The 21069-nt window shown below is 37.4% G+C and overlaps 2 protein-coding genes across 2 annotated transcripts; both read right to left on the bottom strand.

Moving 5' to 3' along the window:
- Positions 1-310: 310 nt before the first annotated feature.
- Positions 311-11221, bottom strand: LOC149501317 (fatty acid-binding protein). Its single transcript, XM_089733659.1, has 4 exons — positions 11062-11221; positions 10351-10520; positions 8099-8209; positions 311-723 (listed from the first exon to the last, which is right to left on the bottom strand). The coding sequence occupies exons 1-4, from the start codon at positions 11204-11206 to the stop codon at positions 664-666; spliced, it is 486 nt and encodes a 161-aa protein (XP_089589785.1). The 5' UTR covers positions 11207-11221; the 3' UTR covers positions 311-663.
- Positions 11222-15291: 4070 nt separating this feature from the next.
- On the bottom strand, positions 15292-17733 carry LOC149501318 (uncharacterized). The gene is made up of 2 exons (XM_089733941.1): positions 16046-17733; positions 15292-15307 (listed from the first exon to the last, which is right to left on the bottom strand). Exons 1-2 carry the CDS (start codon positions 17731-17733, stop codon positions 15292-15294), a joined length of 1704 nt encoding a protein of 567 aa, XP_089590067.1.
- Positions 17734-21069: the final 3336 nt, after the last annotated feature.

Raw genomic sequence — 21069 nt, forward strand, 5'->3', positions numbered from 1 at the left:
TTACGGCTTCATCATAACCTTTGCATTAGACGCCTTCACCTCTAACACTAGGAATAGGGATGCCGGTAACCGTACTCGTCGAACTTGGCAAAGAGTGCAATGTGCAACTTAACCTAAACACCAGCCCGCTGAATTTATTCGCGAAGCAGCTACCCTTGAGTTTTTAGGTCTCCTTTGGAGGCGCTCGGGTAGCTGTTAGTAAATCCCACCCTGTCTGGCTGAGCCCTTACTCGTCCACCTGTCATGGCAAAACCGGAAAGGCCTCCGACCCACCAGTAATCCCCCAAACATAAAAAAATACTCTTATTTAAAAATGCTACTTTATTATTTAAGAGGTTGTAAAAATTGTTTTAAATATTTAACGTATGTTTTCTTTATTTCTCAATAACAATTACATGTCATTACAAGGAATTTATATAACAATTTTTAATTGATCTAACGCAATCTACGTGTTTAATAAAAAGTATAGAAAAATATGTACAAATATCTTTATTTGATATGATAATATTATTTGATATGATCTCGAGGACGAGGAGGAGGAACGAGGAGTCCTAAGCATTGGCTGTGCGCCCTGGCATTGCCGACGTCCATGAGCGACGGTGACTACTTACCATCAGGTGGGGCGCATGTTCATCTACCTACAAGGCAATAAAATAATTGTTTTTACGGGAGCACTTCGTAAACTCGTATGCAGCGTCCATCCCAGCCTTCAGCTGTTGTTGTCTGTAACAATAATGTAGACGTTAAATTAATAGATATACTCAAGTATTTTTTCCCTACCTACTCGCCCTACCCTACCTATTCGCTGGTAGCCTGAGATGTTATTCCAGCTACGCCCGGACGGATAGGTGAGCTCACGGGCTCAACCTGAGAGAATTTGCTAACAGTAGCTTTTTTTTTTTTTTTATTGCCCTTGTAGGCAGACGAGCATACGGCCCACCTGATGGTGAGTGGTTACCGTCGCCCATGCACTTCAGCAATGCCAGGGGCAGAGCCAAGCCGCTGCCTACCGCAAAAGCTCTAGTAAGACCAGTGCTTCACAGAATCTACCATCGGATCGAAAACGCGACCCACTCAGAAGATCCGGCGAGAAACTCAGCGAGCTAAACTCAAATCTCGTTCGCGATTAGTACGATATAGTACAGTGATAATGTATAGTATCCATGTATATTGTATAAAGAAATGTAAACGATATTAACGTATGTACCTACATAAATTAATACACACTAGTGGCCCCGCAGTAGTCGAAATTCGACTATAATTAATTAAAATTATAAGTTTCAACATTATTATGGTCCTATTGTTAGAAATTTCGCCAAGACTACACTATAGACAAATACTCGTAATATTAAAGATAAACAATACTAACCTATTCTTAATTTGACTACAGACTTTAAGCAATAACAAAAGTTTGACAATAAACAAAGAGTAGGTATATGTGTTTGTCAAATACATGGTAGTGTGTGTAATGTTTTCTTTATTGAATTAATGTATCTTTTATACATTATTTAAAAAAAATATTAGCTTTGTACATATGGGCGCAAACGCCACTGTTGGCAATAATTAACATAATAATATATAGTTTAGTTTATTATATGTTAATATTTATTAATTATTAGCAACAAAACTGTTAATCTACCATATTTAATAATTAGCAGACACTGTTTTGATGTGAAAATGTTCAGAATATGTTTAATGTTTATATTATTGTTTAAAAGCACAAATGACTGTATAAATGATTAAATATGAATAAACCATAAATATTAATAATAATTTATATTATAATTAACAGTACTAATAATTTAATTAAGTATTGTAATTGTTATGCAATGATGTTGTTGGCGCCATCTATTATTAGGCTGGATAATAACAATGTTAGTTAATATTGCTTAAAAGTAATTCATGTACAGTAAATTAAATGTGAGTCATGTAAAATCACTAAAATATGTATTTTGAATATTAAGCTATGTTTTGTGAATTGTTTCGCAGTAATTACATTTGTTTGTATAAAAGAAGTTGTAGTTCCTATAACCAACACAAAATGGCTAATTGTGTAAAAACCACTGAATAACTCAGGCGTGGCTTTTTGTTGTAAACAAGTAATGTTAAAGTTTTATAGAATTGTATTGTATTTTCATTGTAAAAGAACTTATGTGTGTAAATCGTGGCTTAACGCCGACATACACTTCTTCTCTATATTCTCTATATAGGTAAGTGTGGAAAATTTCATACTCCTCCGTCCGCGCAATTTTCGTAAAAAGGGATACAAAGTTTTTGCTTCACGTATTAATATATAGATTCCATTCTTCTACGGTATTTCTTGTACGTTAAATTTGTTATTCAGAAAGAATGAAACACAGATTACCGGTCACGATGGTAGGGCGTCTTGTGAGCCCGATCGAGTAGGTACCACAACCCTGCCCGTTACTGCCGTGAAACAGTATTGCATTTTAGTTTGAAGGGCTAGGCAGCTATTCTACTATAAATCTGATACTTAGAACTCTGCTCTCAGGGTGGATGGCCACCATTACGTTGTTGACGTCTATGGGCTCCAGTGATCACGATAGGCCGTAAGACCATCAAACTAGCCCGCAAAAGAAATGCGAAATAGCTCGAACCATGGAACAGAATATGGGCCATCCCTATAGCTAAGCGTAGGACTTCACCCACGCGAAATAAATATAGTTTTCGTGGGGGAAGATAAAATTGTATTATAATTATTTAAAGTACAGAATTGGAAACTAGCCTTCCAATGAAGCTAATATATTTATCGCAAGTCACAATATTTGGACATAAATTAACGTTTTAAGTTGTTTACTAATATTGTAAAAAAAAAAAAACTAATATTGACATCGTCACGGTCATAGCAAACGATCAAGGCAAAAAATAAACATTATCTTGATTATGTTTGTTTTCCTGCCGAGTTCTGATGTTGCGTCAGATTTACTAATGCATTCAATTAATATTTTGACGCCAAATACTAATTGGATATTGCATATATTCTACACAGGCGACCGGCTCCGGCTCCGCTCGGGACTTTAACAAAAATGTCAACGATATTTTACGTTGTTTTATTTTTTTAAATAAAAGAACACTTATTGCGGCATAACTATAATAGTTAGACATATGCTATCGCGACACTTTTTGTAAATAATAATGTGTTCTACAAAGTCGTAGCACATTATTTTATTCTATCATCAATAGTTTTCGCAGCGCACGCGATGCAAAGAATATTTTAGGTTTTTTTTTACACCTTGGGTTACATTATTGGAGTTTTAGCAAGGATCCTTAATTTTTTTCAAAATAGATGATATATTTGCTTATGTCACTCGGGAATAGTGTAGCTTCCAAACAGTGAAAGAATTTTTCAAATCGGTTCAATTGTTTCGGAGCCTATTCAATACAAACAAACAAGTCTTTCCTCTTTATAATATTAGTATAGATTATTATTAACGAATTAATAGGGGTTTTGTTGCTTAGGAGGACGTCTGAATATCCATGTTTTTTGTCTGTTTGTTTATTACCGATGCTAGGACTTCCTTTCCCTTATTTCTTTCTCAATCCGCTATCCACGCCATCTGTTGACACTACAATAAAAACTACGCGCGTGAAAAAGGCGCGAAGAGTATAAAAAAAAACAAAAAACATGGTGCCGGTGCAAAAACAATAAAATTGTGATTTGTTGATCAATCAGCACATATAACTCTCGCCAGTGAGAAAATTGAATAGTGCATCAACGAACTACAGAGTGAGTCCTAAAACTTAACCTTTTCCCAGTCCCAAACATATTTAAATTCAAAACAACCGATTCAAGACTTAGATCGATTTGGATGCATTAGAGGTATAGATGTAGACTGATATTTCTTTATTCTTTTATATCATGACTAGTTCCGAAAATAATTTACGTGTAATTACACGTAATTCATTAATTAAATATCATTAAAATCAAACTGAATGTCGCCAACCCGCCTTGTGACATGAGGTCGAAGACTTAATTACACTATTATAATTATTCTATTCACCGTTAAACCTTGGACACAATCGTAATTAATTTTGAAATAATTAAACTATTCAATTCTATTAAAAGAAGAAACCTCGAAAATAATTAAATTGTTTTATTAATATTAAAAGACAATTAAAACGGTGATGATTAGCATAGAAATATTTGTATGTGTTCCGGTCTCACCTATGTACGTATTACGACATCAAACTGTTTGGTGATTTTTATGGTTTCCAGTTTCCACTTAAGAGCAAGTGAGCGGTCAGCTCGTCGCCTATCGAAAATATTTGTGACGGGCTCTAAAAATACGTACTTCATAACTGTCGAAAACAATGTGAGACAGCACGAGAAATAGAATTAATCGAAATGTATTCACAGACGATAGGCTTTTTTTTTTTCCACAGGAGAAAATCGCCGGATCCCCACCCGCACGGCAGGTGGGGTATGTGGGAGTCGAATCTCACTAAAAACTCCTGCCGCTCACAGCCGGCGCCCTACCCCGAACCGGGCGGGAACCCAGTCGGAGCTATTGAGAAGACAATTTTTAAGGATATTTCACAATTTTTTTAGAATTAAAAAAGTTAATGATTAAAGTACGAACTAAATTAGTATTTAACACATAAAAATACATGAAAATTATGCTTGCCTGAGATCTCAAATTTTTTTTTTCAGGCCAAAACATCAAATTTTCGCTATCTTTTAGGGTTTTTTTTGCAATTTACTTGAAATTGAAGGCTGGACGGCCTAAACTGACTTAAAATTCGTATTCAGCGGATCGAAAAACATGCCCGTAGATAGGTGGCGCCCGGTGTACAGACAATTTATTTTTTTGTGCTTGTGTTATTTATTCGTAGATTTAGACAAATGTTGTAAATAAGTATTTGTGAGATCGCGCGAGTCTGCATTGCGCCGCGCCCGTGCGTTCGTTGAACTGAGAATCAGCTGTTTTTCATTTTGTGTTTCATTGCTGGTTTTAAAAAAAAAAAAGTAATGTATTTTTTATGAAACTATCGTTTGATTTAGCTGTACTAATATGATGGAGGGTAAATAATGGTAATAAAACGTTGTAAAAATATGATTTTTTTTTTAAATCAGGTTCAATTTTTTTTCCATCTCATCATCAAAGGTGTCATTAGTACTATCGTCTGTCTTCGTTTTCGGAAGCGGTCTCCTAGCACCCAGTATATCGTCAAACGTAAGGTAGGGAAGACGAGCATTACTAAGATGATGACCGTGACAGAATGGCGTAAGATGCTATTAAATTTTGTTCCGTGATTACCTTCCTTGTGGTGACCGGTAAAATCGAGGGAAAATTGTCTAGGGGTAGAGGTCCCAAACGATGGACCAAATAGTGGAGGAACTGAAAATACCTGTCAGCGACGTCCTGTACCAAGCTACAGAATGGGATCGATGGAGACAGCTAGTTGACGGAGTCGGACGAAGTCACGATCCTCAGCAATGAGGGACCGATTGAAGAAAGAGAGAGAGAGAGAGAGATTACCTTTCCTATTCTAGAATACTATTCCAGCCACGCTCCGAAAGGAATACGATCGGATGTCGATTACGAATGCTCTGGCATATTATACTGATTCGTACCAACGCAATCCAAACTACTTTTATTAGAGTATTTTCGCATTTTTCGATTATTTTATTCCATAAATGGGTGGACGAGCTCACAGCCCACCTGGTGTTAAGTGGCTACCGGAGTCCATAGACATCTACAACGTAAATGCCGCCACCCACCTTGAGATATGAGTTCATGAGTACTACTAAATAAGTAATGTGCCAATCTGGTAGGCAGCGGCTTGACTCTGCCTCTGGCATTGCTGAAGTCTATGGGCGACGGTACCCACTCACTATCTGCCTACAAGGGCAATATAAAAAAAAAACTTCGCACATCCAATTTACGATCTTGGAGTATTATGAGGATGCGTCCGTCAGCCACATAAGCTACGGGTTCATGAACTTTGAACATAATTTTTTTTTCTAAAACAAATAAATACATTAATAACGTCCTTATTGCTCATATTAAATTTATAATTATATAAAATTATATCGGAAACGGCAAGGTGATGATCTTCCACTGGGTGTCCTTGCTCACCGAACCAGAACCGAGGTTGAAGGTATACTAAATATGTTGTTGTTTGGAACTTGTATATATCATTCAATTAAAATTTTTAAATGAATTAATTGCTTTGTATTTTCTCAGGATGGTTGCTTCTGTCGCTCTCTGGTCCATAGACTACCAAATCTACTTGTAGATCTATTCGTACGTAAAAAATTTAAGGCAGAATAGAATAGAGCGAATAGATTATAGTATTTATTTTATTAGTATTTAATAGATTTACTCGGTAATGCGATCTTATCATTTCTATGATAAAAAGTATCATATGTTCTAAGCCAAGTTTTAAGCTATCTTTGATTGGAATTTCATCGAATTTCCTTGTGTTCTTTTTGTGTGATTGGGTAACAAACGTCTAAGTTAATACCGAAATAAACAGAAAAACCTTCATGCTTATAATATTATGTGACATTCCAGGCTATAAACTATCTTCTTGTGAAAGGACTATGCCCATAAGTGGGCCAACTTCATGACAAAACTATTTGTACTTGAAAAACTATGCCTTATTTTTTCATGTTGTTTAGTTTATGTATCAACATTTCTTTCACACTGGCATTGTTTTACAAAAAAATAAATTACTTATTTGATAACATCCCAAAACTGAGTGCCATAGTTTTTAAATTCGCAAATAGACAAAGGGCAAATTAGCCCATACAGCCTTATAGTAAACCTATATGCTGACAAACGAAAGAGTTGTCTGTGACTTGAACAACAAATTGAAAAAAATAGCTAATGGTTATAATTCACAGACTTTTAGTTTATTGTTGTTCAATTCAATATTTATGTATTGTAATAATAATTATTACTTAAAACCATGAATTATTTAATATTTTTAGATATTAATGATTCCATTAGTAAAAGTCTCAATGGCCTACCATTACTCTATTCTTAATAAATATGATCAGAGAGTTCTGGCAGCAACCCGAGTGAAGCGTCACTTGAAGTTTTATTTTAATGTTTTTTTAATAGTTTATTGTGATGTATAATATACAAATTGGGTGTTGTTTTGTGTATTAAACGTCAATAATCGTTGTTCACGATTATTGAGGCATTGGAATAAAACTGTGGCTAACATAGCAGTGACTGGTTTTTTTTTTTTCAAGATAAAAGGTCTGCGGAAATTCACGCTCACTCAATATGCTATTCATCGAGTTGACGTCAAAACTCCCAAAAAGCAATAAAAAGAGATACACCGGCTTTTTATTAATATAAAAAATATATAAAAAATATTACTACGACAGACTAGGCTGTATAGGCTCCGCTCTTTGCCTGCTTGTTGGCGAATTTAAAAACAACAACAACAATATCGTTGCCGGCTTCCGGATTTCATTTCATTTTATTATTATTATGAGGATATAAAAATGTACGTAAGGGCTTATTTCTAGCAACATTAACCACAATTAACTTATTTAATACTGTAAATAATGATGAGAGCGATTATTGATTTCGAAGAAAACAATTAACAACTTAATTTTAGCTGCAGAAAAAAACAGATTTCTCTTAAACCTGGGTGAGAATATAAAAATCGTTTTCTGAATATGAAACGATATTTCTTTGTCTATCAAATTAAGTTAAAATCATCATCCGACAACTTTTTTTAGGAGCCCAAACACCCATAGAAAATGGGCATTGTCCTTTCATCCGAATACGTTCAAACATATTTATGTGAAAAACTACATTCAAACATATAAACTTTCGCAATTGTAATATATATTTTTTAATATGGTACACTCGAATGTAAAAAGATATTTTGATTAGCGCGATGCGGTGTTTGCCGGATTCATTGCTATACACATAATTGATTTTTCCTTTCGATTTTCAAATCGATATCTTCAGGCCCAGTATGTTCCAACTCTACTGCTAGATTCTGATTTATGTTTGATCCCAATACTCAAATTGGACCGCGTTATCCAATATCGTACCACGTAAATCTCGCTTCTTCAAACCCGTAAAACCTGTAGTAATAAACAACTCACCACAGTTAGTTTATCCTTCGTGAATTCACGTACATGAGTGGACTTTCTTCCGTTATTCTCTGTTTGAGTTTGTATCAGTTTATTTCCTTCAATTGTCAAAAAAGATTTCACCTGGAATTTAAAATAAATAAAAATGTTATTACGTACCCTAAAATTGATAATAGTACTGAAAATTCATGAACTGATTATAATGATCATAATTTTAATTGTTCTATCAACAATTTTTTTACAACACGCAATGTTGTTGTACAGAAAATAAGTATCGCACGCGGTCATTGATCTCGTGGTACGCAATTATGTTGACAAAAGAAATTGGTATACAAATCGACTGAAAGATGTTATAAAGCCACATGTAAATTGATCTGGAAGCATTACACTACTGTGAGGTCTGAGACGGCCACTGCTCGACATAGGTTTACCTTATGGCTTGTCAGACCGACCGGTCTTATGCTGCCCTCTTTGTTTAATAGTGAGGTGTGGTAATTTAACAAGCTTGGTCATTACGTGATAGCATTTTGCAAGAAATACAGCCAGTTGCACATATAAAATTAACTGTTTTGCACACGAACAAAACATTGACACCTACATACACAATACATTTAATTTATATACACATTACTTCTAGTTTTTAATATGTTCGAACGTCGAAGGTGTTAACAATTACAGTGAAGTAGCCACTAATGACGTCAGGCTATTTCAAAAACACCTCAGAAATGTAAGAACATTATCATATCGTAAATAATAAAAAGGGTTTGTATCCTAGGAAGTCCTTCATTTTATTTACTAAGCAGATTTTTTTATTTATTGCTTAGATGCGTGGACGAGCTCACAGCGCACCTAGTGTTAAGTGGTTACTGGAGCCCATAGACATCCACAACGTAAATGCGCCACCCACCTTGAGATATAAGTTCTAAGGTCTCAGTATAGTTACAACGGCTGCCCCACCCTTCAAACCGAAACGCATTACTGCTTCACGGCAGAAAATAGGCAGGGTGGTGGTACCCACCCTCGCTGACTTGTTACTTCATTTAGTACAACTTTCGTGAACCAGCTACAAAGGGAACTTTCATGGGCGGAACATATTATCTGGCGGTAGGTCGTCTTGTGAACACGCACAGATAGTGTTATAATGAACACGCCACAATGGAGCTTAACGTCAACTGTCAAAAAAACGATCACCCTGTCAGGATAAGCTTCGTCTCTTTTGTACCGCGTTTTCGGGAACACGAAAAAAAATGCTCCAACGGTTTTTTTTTTATTGCTTGGATAGGTGGACGAGCTCACAGCCCACCTGGTGTTAAGTGGTTACTGGAGCCCATAGACATCTACAACGTAAATGCGCCACCCACCTTGAGACATCAGTTCTAAGGTCTCAAGTATAGTTACAACGGCTGCCCCACCCTTCAAACCGAAACGCATTACTGCTTCACGGCAGAAATAGGCAGGGTGGCGGTACCCACCCGCGCGGACTCACAAGAGGTCCTACCACCAGTAAAAGAGGTCCTACCACCACGTTATGTTCAATTGCATTAATTTATATTATGTACTTGTGTGGTGTTAAAATAAAGGATTGACAAGGTGCGGTGTTTGCTAACTGTATTTTTACAGCTAAGCATCGCCACTGCCAATTTATCTCGCAAAACAATACATAATGCGTTCTATTTTGAAAGCCGTTGCACTATAGAACTGGAAATTAGATGTGCATGTCTTAAGTTGGATGGCGGCATTACGTTGTTCATGTCTATGAGTTAAGATAAAAACCATAAACATCTTGGACTTTTTGGCGGGAACGCGAAGAGTGAAGTTGTGTGATTTGTTTTATTTTGTCTATTTAGTGTTTCTTCGGGTTTAAATGTGTAATAATGATGGTTTATTAACGGTTTAATATCTGTGAAAATGCACAAATGTGGGAAAATGAAACAAAGCCGCTGAACTTAACTTCTCGGGATCCTCCAAAAAATCCACTGAAAAAATCATAGTAAATGACCACTATTTTACTGAGATTATATTTCATCCCATTTCATTTCATTTAATTTCATCCCAGTTGATTAATGTCTCAAATTAATCATCTTCATATGATTTCACTCCATAGTATCATTTTTCATAAAAATATGAATATAAATTAAAATAAGACATGACTTAAAGGTCTCAGTTACCATATCATAAATAAAATTCCTCATAAAATCCCATAAAAAATATATACCATAAACATCTTTAATTGAAGACTTGCGAAACTCTAGTGAAAAATCTACCTTGGCACCGTCTGGTCGTTCTTCTATAAACTCCTCGCCGAGTTTAAAAGACATTTTCACAGTTCTGAAGGTTGTTGTCATGGTCAGGGTGTAGACGCCGTCATCGTCGCGGGTCAATACGCAAACCGGCGAGACTGCATTGGCTGTTTTACGGCTCAGTAGACCGACTTCTGCAACATCAGTGAAACCTCAGATTTGTAGATTTGAAAAAAGTACGTCACACATCAATGATGCTTAAGTTTTAAGCATTAAGCCTCATTTTGGGAGAGAACACCTAATAAAAACTAGCAAAAACGACCTTTGTCGTTAGTCTGGCCGTACGTATTAATAACTGTTATCTTGATACTTATTGATACCTATTTTAAATATTAGATTAGAAACGATTCATTATCACGAACTTATAACTTTGTTTAGTTGCGATAGTAAAGTATGTAGGTACATATGTATAGATTACATAAAATACATCAGTATTTTACTAAGCAATAATATTTAGTTAGTAGTTTTTGTTGTAAAATTAGTAATGCTTAAAAAAAGAAACAAAATAGGACCCGATTTCAAAATGATTTCGGAGTATTAAACTTTAATTAACGTTAAATATAGTAGGCATTTTCAGCGTCAAAGGAAAATTACATTAATAACAATAATGTTTGGGCTTAGATTTGTGGAATTTCTTTTAGCGATTTTTCGTTTGATTAATAATAAACAGCTCACCGATAAACTTGAGATAATCGTCGAAATTGTCCGAGGATTTCAATTTATATTTAACACCAATAAAGTCTTCCATTTTCGAATCGCACACAAGACCACCTTTCACGGAGCGCAAACACTCAATAAATACAGCATACACTTGAAACATTCACTACGCTGGGTTTTGTGGGTCTTGATTTTTTTAATGCGTAACTGCTCGCTCACGCGTGATAGACTTGTAAATAATTAGACACGTTCCGTTTTAATATGTATCGTTTTAGATTCGGTAATATAGAAAATAAATATAAATGTATTTCTATTTTTTTATTGGTTAGATGGGTGGACGAATTCACGACCCACCTGGTGTTAAAGTGGTTACCTGAGCCCATAGAGATCTACAACGTAAATGCCGCCATCCACCTCTAGACATGAGTTCTAAGGTCTGTTTTTACAGTACATTGGCTACACCGCCTTTCAAACCGAAACGAATTACTTCGCGGCAGGAATAAGCAAGGTGGTGGTACCTACCTGTGCGAACTCACAAGACGTTCTACAATCACTAATACTTACAGTGAAAGCTGCCCATGGTTTTGCCGTTGCATTTCAAATTTATATTTTTTAATGGCGTCGACGCGCATTTCCCGCCATAATGTAATTATGGCCATCTTGACTCAAGACCGTGATTTCAACAAAAAGAAGTACAGTATATAATTTAGTGGCTATGTATCAAGATTGGAAAAAAACATGCCGACAATTTTATAAGATTTGACAAAATCCAAATTAACGCTAAAGGAAACAAACAAATTAATTTCGCGAATGGTGCGCGTGGCAATGAAAATAAAAACAAAGCATTCTAACTTTAATAGATAACCTCTTATCGTGAATATCAAAACACGAGTCAAACAAACTACCTGATCTTAAGCTATTAGTAGCTCATTCTGTCTGATATGAAATGTAAAAGTCTACAAATATTTTTTTCGAAAAATAAGTTGTAGTTAGCACAATATTTTATTGTCGAGGAACAACGCTTTAGTCGTTCGCGACCACGAAAAAATATTCTTATCATCCGAAATAATATAATGACAATAAAAAACGCAAAATTAAACCATAAAAGTAAAGTTTATGTTTAGGACTCACGAAAACCAGTCACTTGGGGTCGGCGCAACATGTTTTCTCCTTCCCTACTCCTCTATCATATACTAGGTGTATTTGTCTTGCCATAAATACTGAGACAAAGGAAAAAAAATTCTATTGCAAATAACATTTATTACTTTTACAGTGTGTTAGTTTAATAAATTAATGTAAAACAATTTAAAGTATAAAAAGCTTATTCGAAGTGGTCTCCATTGGCTGCAATACAATCCTTTAAACGTTGAGGCCAGTTATCAATAAAAGCACGCACTCTTTCCATGGGAAAATTTTTCACTGCTAATCGTACGGATTGTTTTAGGGACTCCAAATTATCATGGCCTTTAGAGCAAGCCGTACTCTCTAAAACTGACCATAATCCAGCGGATAAGATCGGGACTAGACGACGGCCAGTCTTCATCTCTGATGAAGTCCGAAACGTTCGTTTCCAATTAAGACTGCGTAGACTGAGCTTTATGACTTGGCGCCGAGTCTTGCTGGAAGGACCATTCTTGATTATTGAACATGGTGTTGTTAAGGGGCTTCACTACCTTCTCAAGAATGGTATCATGATACACTTGTGCCGATGTTTTGATACCTTTTTCACAAAAGTATGGCTCAGTCATTCCTTCATAGCTAATACCCCACCAAACCATCACTGAAGTCGGATGGTGCCCACGATGCACTCTGTCGACTAATTGGGAAGCCTCCTTAAAGCTTTGAGCATAAATACGGTCATTTTGTTTGTTAAAATATTGCTCAATTGTAAAAAAATTCTCATCCGTAAACAAAATTTTTCTATGACCTCCCTTTGTGTACCGCTTCAGTAGTTGTTTCGATTTTACCACCCTATTCTCTTTTAAATTATAAATTATCAGTTATGATCAGTAGATCTCTTATAGGCTGCAAGTCGTAAGTCATCTTTTAAAATACGCGACATGGTTCTAGGTGCTATCTTCATCTCCCGAGATAAAATATTTTGCTTTCGGACAGGATTTCTTCGAATTCTTTCCCTTACTGCTTTGACCACCTTTTTCGTACGAACACTACGTGGACGGCCAAATCTTTTTCTGTCACAAACAGAGGAGATCTCATTGCACCTATTAATAGCCCGGTACACAAACATTTTACTAATACCAAGCGTATGGAGAGTTTTAAAAATTGCATTTGGCTCCATACCTACTTTGTGTAATGCAATCACAGCGATTCGGTTCTCTTTATCACCCCACTCCATTTTAGTATCGCAAAATATTGTACAATGTATTGGCGCCAAATTGAGAAAACTCAATGAGCAATCATACAAAAATGACAGATTCCTAATTCAAATGTAATATTTTGTTTATATTTAATTGTAACAGTATTTATGGCCAGACTAAGTAATTTCTTCGCTCACTCCTCTCTTACACATATCGTCCAATCCATCTATTTCTTCTTAGATCTACCTCTCTCTGTATATCCTTCCTATTCATAGTTAACACTCTCTTACCAACTTCATTTTCATTTCGTCTCATCACGTGTCCATACTATCCCAAACGCACACTTGTCAGCTTCTCTGTCACAGGTTCTCAGCCACTTTCAGACTTCCTCTAACATATTCATTCCGCATTCAATCCATTCTCGTTACTCCACATATCCATCGCAACATTTGCATCTCTGCTGCATGCAATCGCGTGTGGTGGGCGTTTAAGAATACCCCCAATTCAAATTTTGCTCATGGGTGTCGTAGAACGCGACTGAGAGCCAAAGCCTAACCAAAGCCAATACAACCTAGGCCCAAGGTCGACAAAAGCATTCCCAAGGAGGGTTGACGTCAGGCAGGCGGGTGGTCATAAAAAAATGGCCAAAACTTAGAACAACATGAGAATAAATACATTTCATTAAATAATATCACATTAGCAATAGCGTTTTGCATTGTCGATCGCCATGGCTTGGCCTTCTAATATAATCACAATCTTTATAGAAGTTACTTAACTAGTTCCTCAACAACCGGTTTTTAGCTCCTAATAGAGCGTCCTACTGATTGCCTGTTGTTCTATTGTGCTGTCATAATTATGGAATAAATTGACAAAAATAAAGTTTTTTTCTACCATCGTATAGTGCTGACGGATACATTTAACATTGGCTGGACGCAGGACTCAATATTCTCACTTATCAAGTCTAATTCGAGGGCTAGGTGGTAATTTCTGCTGGGAAGCAATCACGTCTTAAGGCGTAACCGTAATTTACAGGTTTATTGTCCTGATGACGTAAGGAATGAGGAGAGCGGCGGCACTTTACAGCGATGTATAGCCATCTAATGCTATGAAAGCCAATGGAACACCTAAAATAAAATTTACTTCAGTACTGGTGAATTCCGGTACCTTTAATATCTCGAAATTGTGTGTAATCAGCTTCTCTCACACTTCTAAGTACTAAGACTTATCATTCATCAAAAAGGGCTCAAGGAGGGCCTTTATAATGGTCTGCTCCGATATTCGTTGATGTGACTTTGGTCACATTTTAGATTGGTCAGATTAAATTTGTTGGGTTTTGTCCCAACAAATTTAATCTATTCCGGCAATTGCTTGGACTATTGACGGTATCGTACCAAAATCGGCTATAAACTAAACGCTATAAATACGTAGTGGGAAAAACTCTTTACAAATTTTCCACCACGGCGGTGCGCTGGTTCAATATTTTTGAAGGAAGTTTTGCGGGGGCGAGTATCGCTAAAGATGCACAAAAGAGGAGAAGGCCGAGGCTAGGCTATGAGGAGTAGACGTACCTGCCAACCCGTCGCTAGCTTCTTCCAGGCTGCAGAATTCGACGTCACTGCTGGACGACGCGTAATGGCGGTGACTTGACACGGCACTCTTCTAAATTATTTTCTATAAAACTTGTATATCACTCGCGCAACGACGAATATGGTCGTCAGTAAGAGTTTGTATAATAGAGAATTAATTTGAGTCCATGAAAATATTAATGTGAAGAAATAAGCGGCGTGTGCGTGTACAGCGCGTGCGGTGCGGTCGGCGATAGTCTTCTTTTTTTATTTTTGACTTTTGCTTCTTATGTTTCTTTTTTATAAGTGGCCATGCGAGAGGTTTTATGTCTACTCTCATTAAAAAAGAACCATCCCCCCGGCCTTTAGGAGATGTAGCTCCTGAACAATGAGAGAGAAGTACATAAATGTAGCGATTATGGGTGAACTAGAGAGCGGGTAGAATCAGGGTAGTGCGGTGGTACATAATAAGTACAAGTAATAAGTATGAATGGTACTTAATGAGTGCAGGATATGAAGTATTAAGTAAAAAGAATGAGATAAAAATAAATTAAAAATAAAAATGAGAAAATAGGTTATTGGGAAGGTAAAACACAAAGTTTTACTACAGGTCAAAGATAGGTGCCGTTTTGTGTGCGCACTCTGACTACTCTAACGACCCCGTCCGAGGCAGGCATTATTTTTTCAATTATGCCCATTGGCCATTGTAAAGGCGGTGAGTTTTCTGTTTTAAGAAGGACAACAGTACCTTTAGTCACCGGATTAGATTTGGTGTTCCATTTAGCGCGCGTTTGAAGCGTGTTTAGGTACTCACGCCTCCAGCGATTCCAGAATCTCTGAACAATGTCATCGACAAGTCGTTTATTGCGAACTAAATCTACCGAATCTAAACGCGGATCAGAATGAAAGGATTCTAGCGGTCCGAGAGTTAAAAAATGCGAAGGCGTTAAAGGTTCCGGTTCTCCGGGATGAGAATTTAATTGTGCAATTAACGGACGACTATTTAAAATCATTTCGACCTGGGTAACGACGGTGAGCAAAATTTCCTGCGGTCCAGCGTAGTCAACGCCACTCCAAAAAAAAGGGTTTGACGGCTTTTCATCTTGTGCGGGAACAAACGTGAAGCGGTTGATGGGCCATATATAGACGTCATCACGAGCCCATGTGGGGCCATGGAGCCACAGCGGGTGATTCAATAATTGAACGGGCGTGAGACCACGACTCAAGCAGTCGCTGGGATTCTGTGTACCTTCACAATGGTAGAAGTGTTTGGGATCAAGGTTGTTCTGTATTTGTGCGATGCGGTTCGCAACGAAAGTATCGAAGCGATGCGGAGACGAGTGAACCCAATGGAGGGCCACTGTCGAATCAGTAAACGCGAAAATTTCGTCTACATGACAGCGGGGAGAAACAGTATCGATAACAAATCGAAACAGCTTCGATAATAATACTACAGCACAAAGCTCTAAGCGGGCTAAGGTAACAACCTTGAGCGGGGCGACCTTGCTCTTGGCACCAATTAAATTGACTTCATTTGGTCCGGAAGCCGGTTGTACACAAATATACACAGAAGCACCCATCGCTTTTTCAGAAGCGTCCGCAAATCCCAGTAGTATGACACGGGACTCGGGCACGATGCCTACGAAGCGAGGTATTTTAAAGTCTTGCAGAGCGGGGAGTTCACTAAGAAAGCGTTTCCATGCAGCACAGATGTCGCTTGGGGGCTCTGCATCCCAATCAATCTGAGCTACCCAGAGAGCTTTTATTAACAATTTTGCGTGTAAAATGACAGGGGCACAAAATCCGTTTATGTCCCACAGTTTAGCGATTGTGGAAAGCATAAGGCGCTTTGTACATTTTGCTTGCGGGTTGAATTTAATAGCGATTGAAAATTCATCCTCGATCGGTGACCAAATTAGACCTAGGAGCTTCATATTATCCTCCTTGTCGAATTCAATTTTTGAAGATAAGCGGTTGGCTTGCGGAATCGATTTTAACACCTCGGGCGAGTTGCTAACGAATTTAACTAAGTCGAAACCACCACGTTTGAATAGTTCGATTAAATCATGAGCCAACTGAATTCCATTCTCGGGCGTATCTACCGAAACTCCTAGATCATCCATATAAAGATGATCACTAGCGATTTCTGAAGCGATCGGGAAATCAGTTTCATCGCGGGCGAGACGCTTAACTGTCTTCATAGCAAGGTACGGCGAGCACCGTAGACCAAAACAAACGCGATTAAAATGATACATTTTCGCGGTATCATCTTCGTCAAATTTGTATAGTATATTCAAAAAGCGGCGGTCTTCCTCACGAATGCCTATAGCCAAAAACATTTGTTTGATGTCGGCGGTTAAAGCAATCGGAAATAGTCTGAATTTTAAAATAATCGCGGTTAGGTCTGCTTGCAAATTAGGACCGGAATGTAAACAATCGTTCAATGAAACGTTTGTATCTATGCATCGTGCAGTTGCGTTCAGTACAATGCGGAGCGGTTTGTCTTCTCGGCTTATACCGTGGTGAGGGATGACGTAATAATTTGTATCAGTAAGAGCGGGTGCGGGTGAAATGATGCTCCGTTCGAGATAGTCTCTCATCGCGGCATCGTATTCAGTTTTTAAAGCGATATTTGTCTTAAATCTGCGTTCGAGTGACGACAGACAGCGACGTGCGGTTGTAAAAGAATCGCCCAGAGCGGTAGGCGACCTCAAGAAAGGCAAAGCGGTGACGTAGCGTCCAGTTGTGTTATCGCGGTATGTATTTAAATCATAAAAATCCTCACATTCCTGTTCGGCTTTAGACATGTGTGTTTTAGTCGGAACTGACTCCAACTCCCAGAACTTTGAGACTAAAGTTTCGATCGAGTCGTTACTCGACGATAAAAAGGCGTGATCGTTATCACAAGGCGCGGTATTACAAGGGAGCGAAGCGATCGACCCTAAGAGTATGTATCCAAATGCGGTTTCCAATAAATCAGGTTTTCCAGGCGGACCTAACAACTTTGTAGGTCTTAGGATCTGCATGAATACTTCGGCGCCAAGCAGAATGTCTATTTCAGCGGGTTTATTAAAGTGCGGGTCCGCGAGCTGTATATTATTATTACATATGTAATTAAGAGACGAAATGTCAAATTCACAACTCGGCAAGTTACTCGAAATATTTTTAAGAACGAGTGGGTTTATGCGTAAACAAAAGTTTGCATCGTACCGAGACAGTAACGTTACATCGGTAGTTCCGATTATAGTTTGAGAGCTAGTACCTATTCCATTTACGGATCGTTCTAAATTGTCGTGGAAGATACGAAGGCCTAAATGTTTACAAGCTTTGCGGGTAACAAAATGGTTTTGCGATCCATTATCTATCAAAATTCTAATTTGAGCAAGAGTTCCGTCACTTCTTTTCACATCAGCAAGAACGGTGCCAAGTAAAACATTGTTAGTTTTTCGCGTGTTATTTGAGTTAGCACTCATACTACAAAATGGAGCGTTATTATCAACAGGCTTGTTAGAAATCGAACTTGAAGACGCGGTAGATTTCTGACCAATGACTACTGGACTATGCGTATTGTTATCAGTGTGGCGGTGTAAGTACTGAGGCGGCTGCACCGGCGGCAATGCAACAGGTGATGCTTTCTCAGCGAAGCAAAGAGTCGTATGATGTAACTTTTTACAATTAGCGCATCTATTCTCAGATTTACAAGTATTTGTGTTATGTTGTAAACTTAGACAGTTGATACAAGCACGTATCTTTTTAATATAATCATAACGTTCACGTGGGGTAAGCGATTTAAATTTCGGGCAAGAATATAGGTGGTTATGATTAGAGTCATTGCACAACTGACATGCAGTGTTGTTTACGACGAATGATCGTGAGCTATTTTTATTTGCGTTGTTTTGCTTAGGCTTCGATGTACTTGCGCTGTTCAGGTTGTTATTACCTGTCCGATTTAAAACTTTTATACCATCACGAACAAATGAAATTAAATCCTGATAAGTAGGTATGTCTTTATCACAATTATTCATCTCAAAAAGACGTGCGGTTTCTGTATCTAAGCGGTGTAATAAAGTGTAGGACATGACGAAGTCACATAAGTTAGGTATTTGTAAATTATTAAGAGCGAGGTATGAGTTTGAAAATTGATCGACAAGATTTTCTAAATTTTCAGCAGTGACTGATGAAATCGGTTTTAAAGAAAATATTTGATTCAGATAAGTACCTGCTAGGTTCCTTTTGTCTTCATATTTTGACACGAGCGCTTTGTAAATAGTTTCGTAATTCTCAGCGCATGGAATGAAACCGGCATAAACATTTTTAGCTTTGTCTTTTAATTTACTAGCGAGATAAAACATTTTTTCAGTGAGAGAAAGAGATGAGTTCAAATGTACAGCGTTTTTAAAAGTTGCGAAAAATAACGGCCAATCTTTAGGGTTCCCATCGAATTCGGGAATTTCAATGCGAGCTAATTTAACACCTTGCCAACAGTCGTCATTTCTTTTGACACACATGGTGGGTTTTGATTCTAACTGCGAACGTTTACGTTTGATACGACAATATAAATCTTCAAAAGCGAGCCACTTATTGAAGTCGGGCTTAGAATCTGTATCGATTTTTAATATTAATTGATTTATATCCTTGAGACATTGTTGGAAATTAATGCGTGTCTCATCGATTGTTTCTACCGAACAAAGAAAGTTTTCCAATGTTTCAGGATCATTTAAATTACTGCGAGATAAATCGTAAATACGTTGTATGTGTTCGAAATAGACTTGTCGTTGACATTCTAGAATTGTCAATTTTTGTTCAGCCGAAGACATTGTTGCGGATTGTGTAAGTAAAGGTCAATGACCTGTCAAAAAAAATGAAATATGATGAAATGCGGTGCGAATAAAATATCAAAATATATAATAAAGCGTGTTTATTTGCGTAATAAGCGGTGATCAGCGATGATTAAAATGTAATCCGGGGACGAAGGACCAATAATAGTGGGAAAAACTCTTTACAAATTTTCCACCACGGCGGTGCGCTGGTTCAATATTTTTGAAGGAAGTTTTGCGGGGGCGAGTATCGCTAAAGATGCACAAAAGAGGAGAAGGCCGAGGCTAGGCTATGAGGAGTAGACGTACCTGCCAACCCGTCGCTAGCTTCTTCCAGGCTGCAGAATTCGACGTCACTGCTGGACGACGCGTAATGGCGGTGACTTGACACGGCACTCTTCTAAATTATTGTCTATAAAACTTGTATATCACTCGCGCAACGACGAATATGGTCGTCAGGAAGAGTTTGTATAATAGAGAATTAATTTGAGTCCATGAAAATATTAATGTGAAGAAATAAGCGGCGTGTGCGTGTACAGCGCGTGCGGTGCGGTCGGCGATAGTCTTCTTTTTTTATTTTTGACTTTTGCTTCTTATGTTTCTTTTTTATAAGTGGCCATGCGAGAGGTTTTATGTCTACTCTCATTAAAAAAGAACCAATACGGGTAAAAATATTGCGTTTTCAGAACTTATTTATATTTTGTTATCGTCTTGCTTTCGGTCATTTTTCAGAGGTAATTTTTCAATACAGGTTGAGAAGGGTCCATAACACGTTGAACGCCTTGCGTCCCACGGGTGGGCTGAGCGTACTATACCATTCGGGCCAAAAATCAGGGAATCAAAAAAAAAGCTAGTACATCAATTTTACATTACATTTTAGCTTATTATGTCATAGAATGATTGTTAAAAATGTGATTGTTACCTTTGTACATTGAACTGTACATTTTAATTCAAACACCCATACAATGACAAGGTGTTAATTAGAATCACGCCTCTGTCGGTAAATTTCCTTGAAGCGCTTGTTTGAAAAAGTAAAACAGCATTTTACATTTAAAATATGTATATATCGAATTTTATTGTTTTATATTGTGTTACTAATCATCAGATAAATAACATATAGATATTTGTAAATATAAAGAAGTCAATCCAACTCAGAATTTTATCAATAACACCACAATTTAATCGCAAAATGGCCACACGCTCCACCTTATTGATCGATTATTAACCACAAACTGTCTTCGTATTGAGTTTCTTGCCGGATCTTCTAGGTCGCGATTCCTATCCGGAGGTATATTCAGCAAAGCACTGCTCTTGCTAGGTCAGATA

The sequence above is a fragment of the Bombyx mandarina genome, chromosome 16, assembly GCF_030267445.1.
Source record: "Bombyx mandarina strain Sakado chromosome 16, ASM3026744v2".
NCBI classification, from domain to species: domain Eukaryota; kingdom Metazoa; phylum Arthropoda; class Insecta; order Lepidoptera; family Bombycidae; genus Bombyx; species Bombyx mandarina.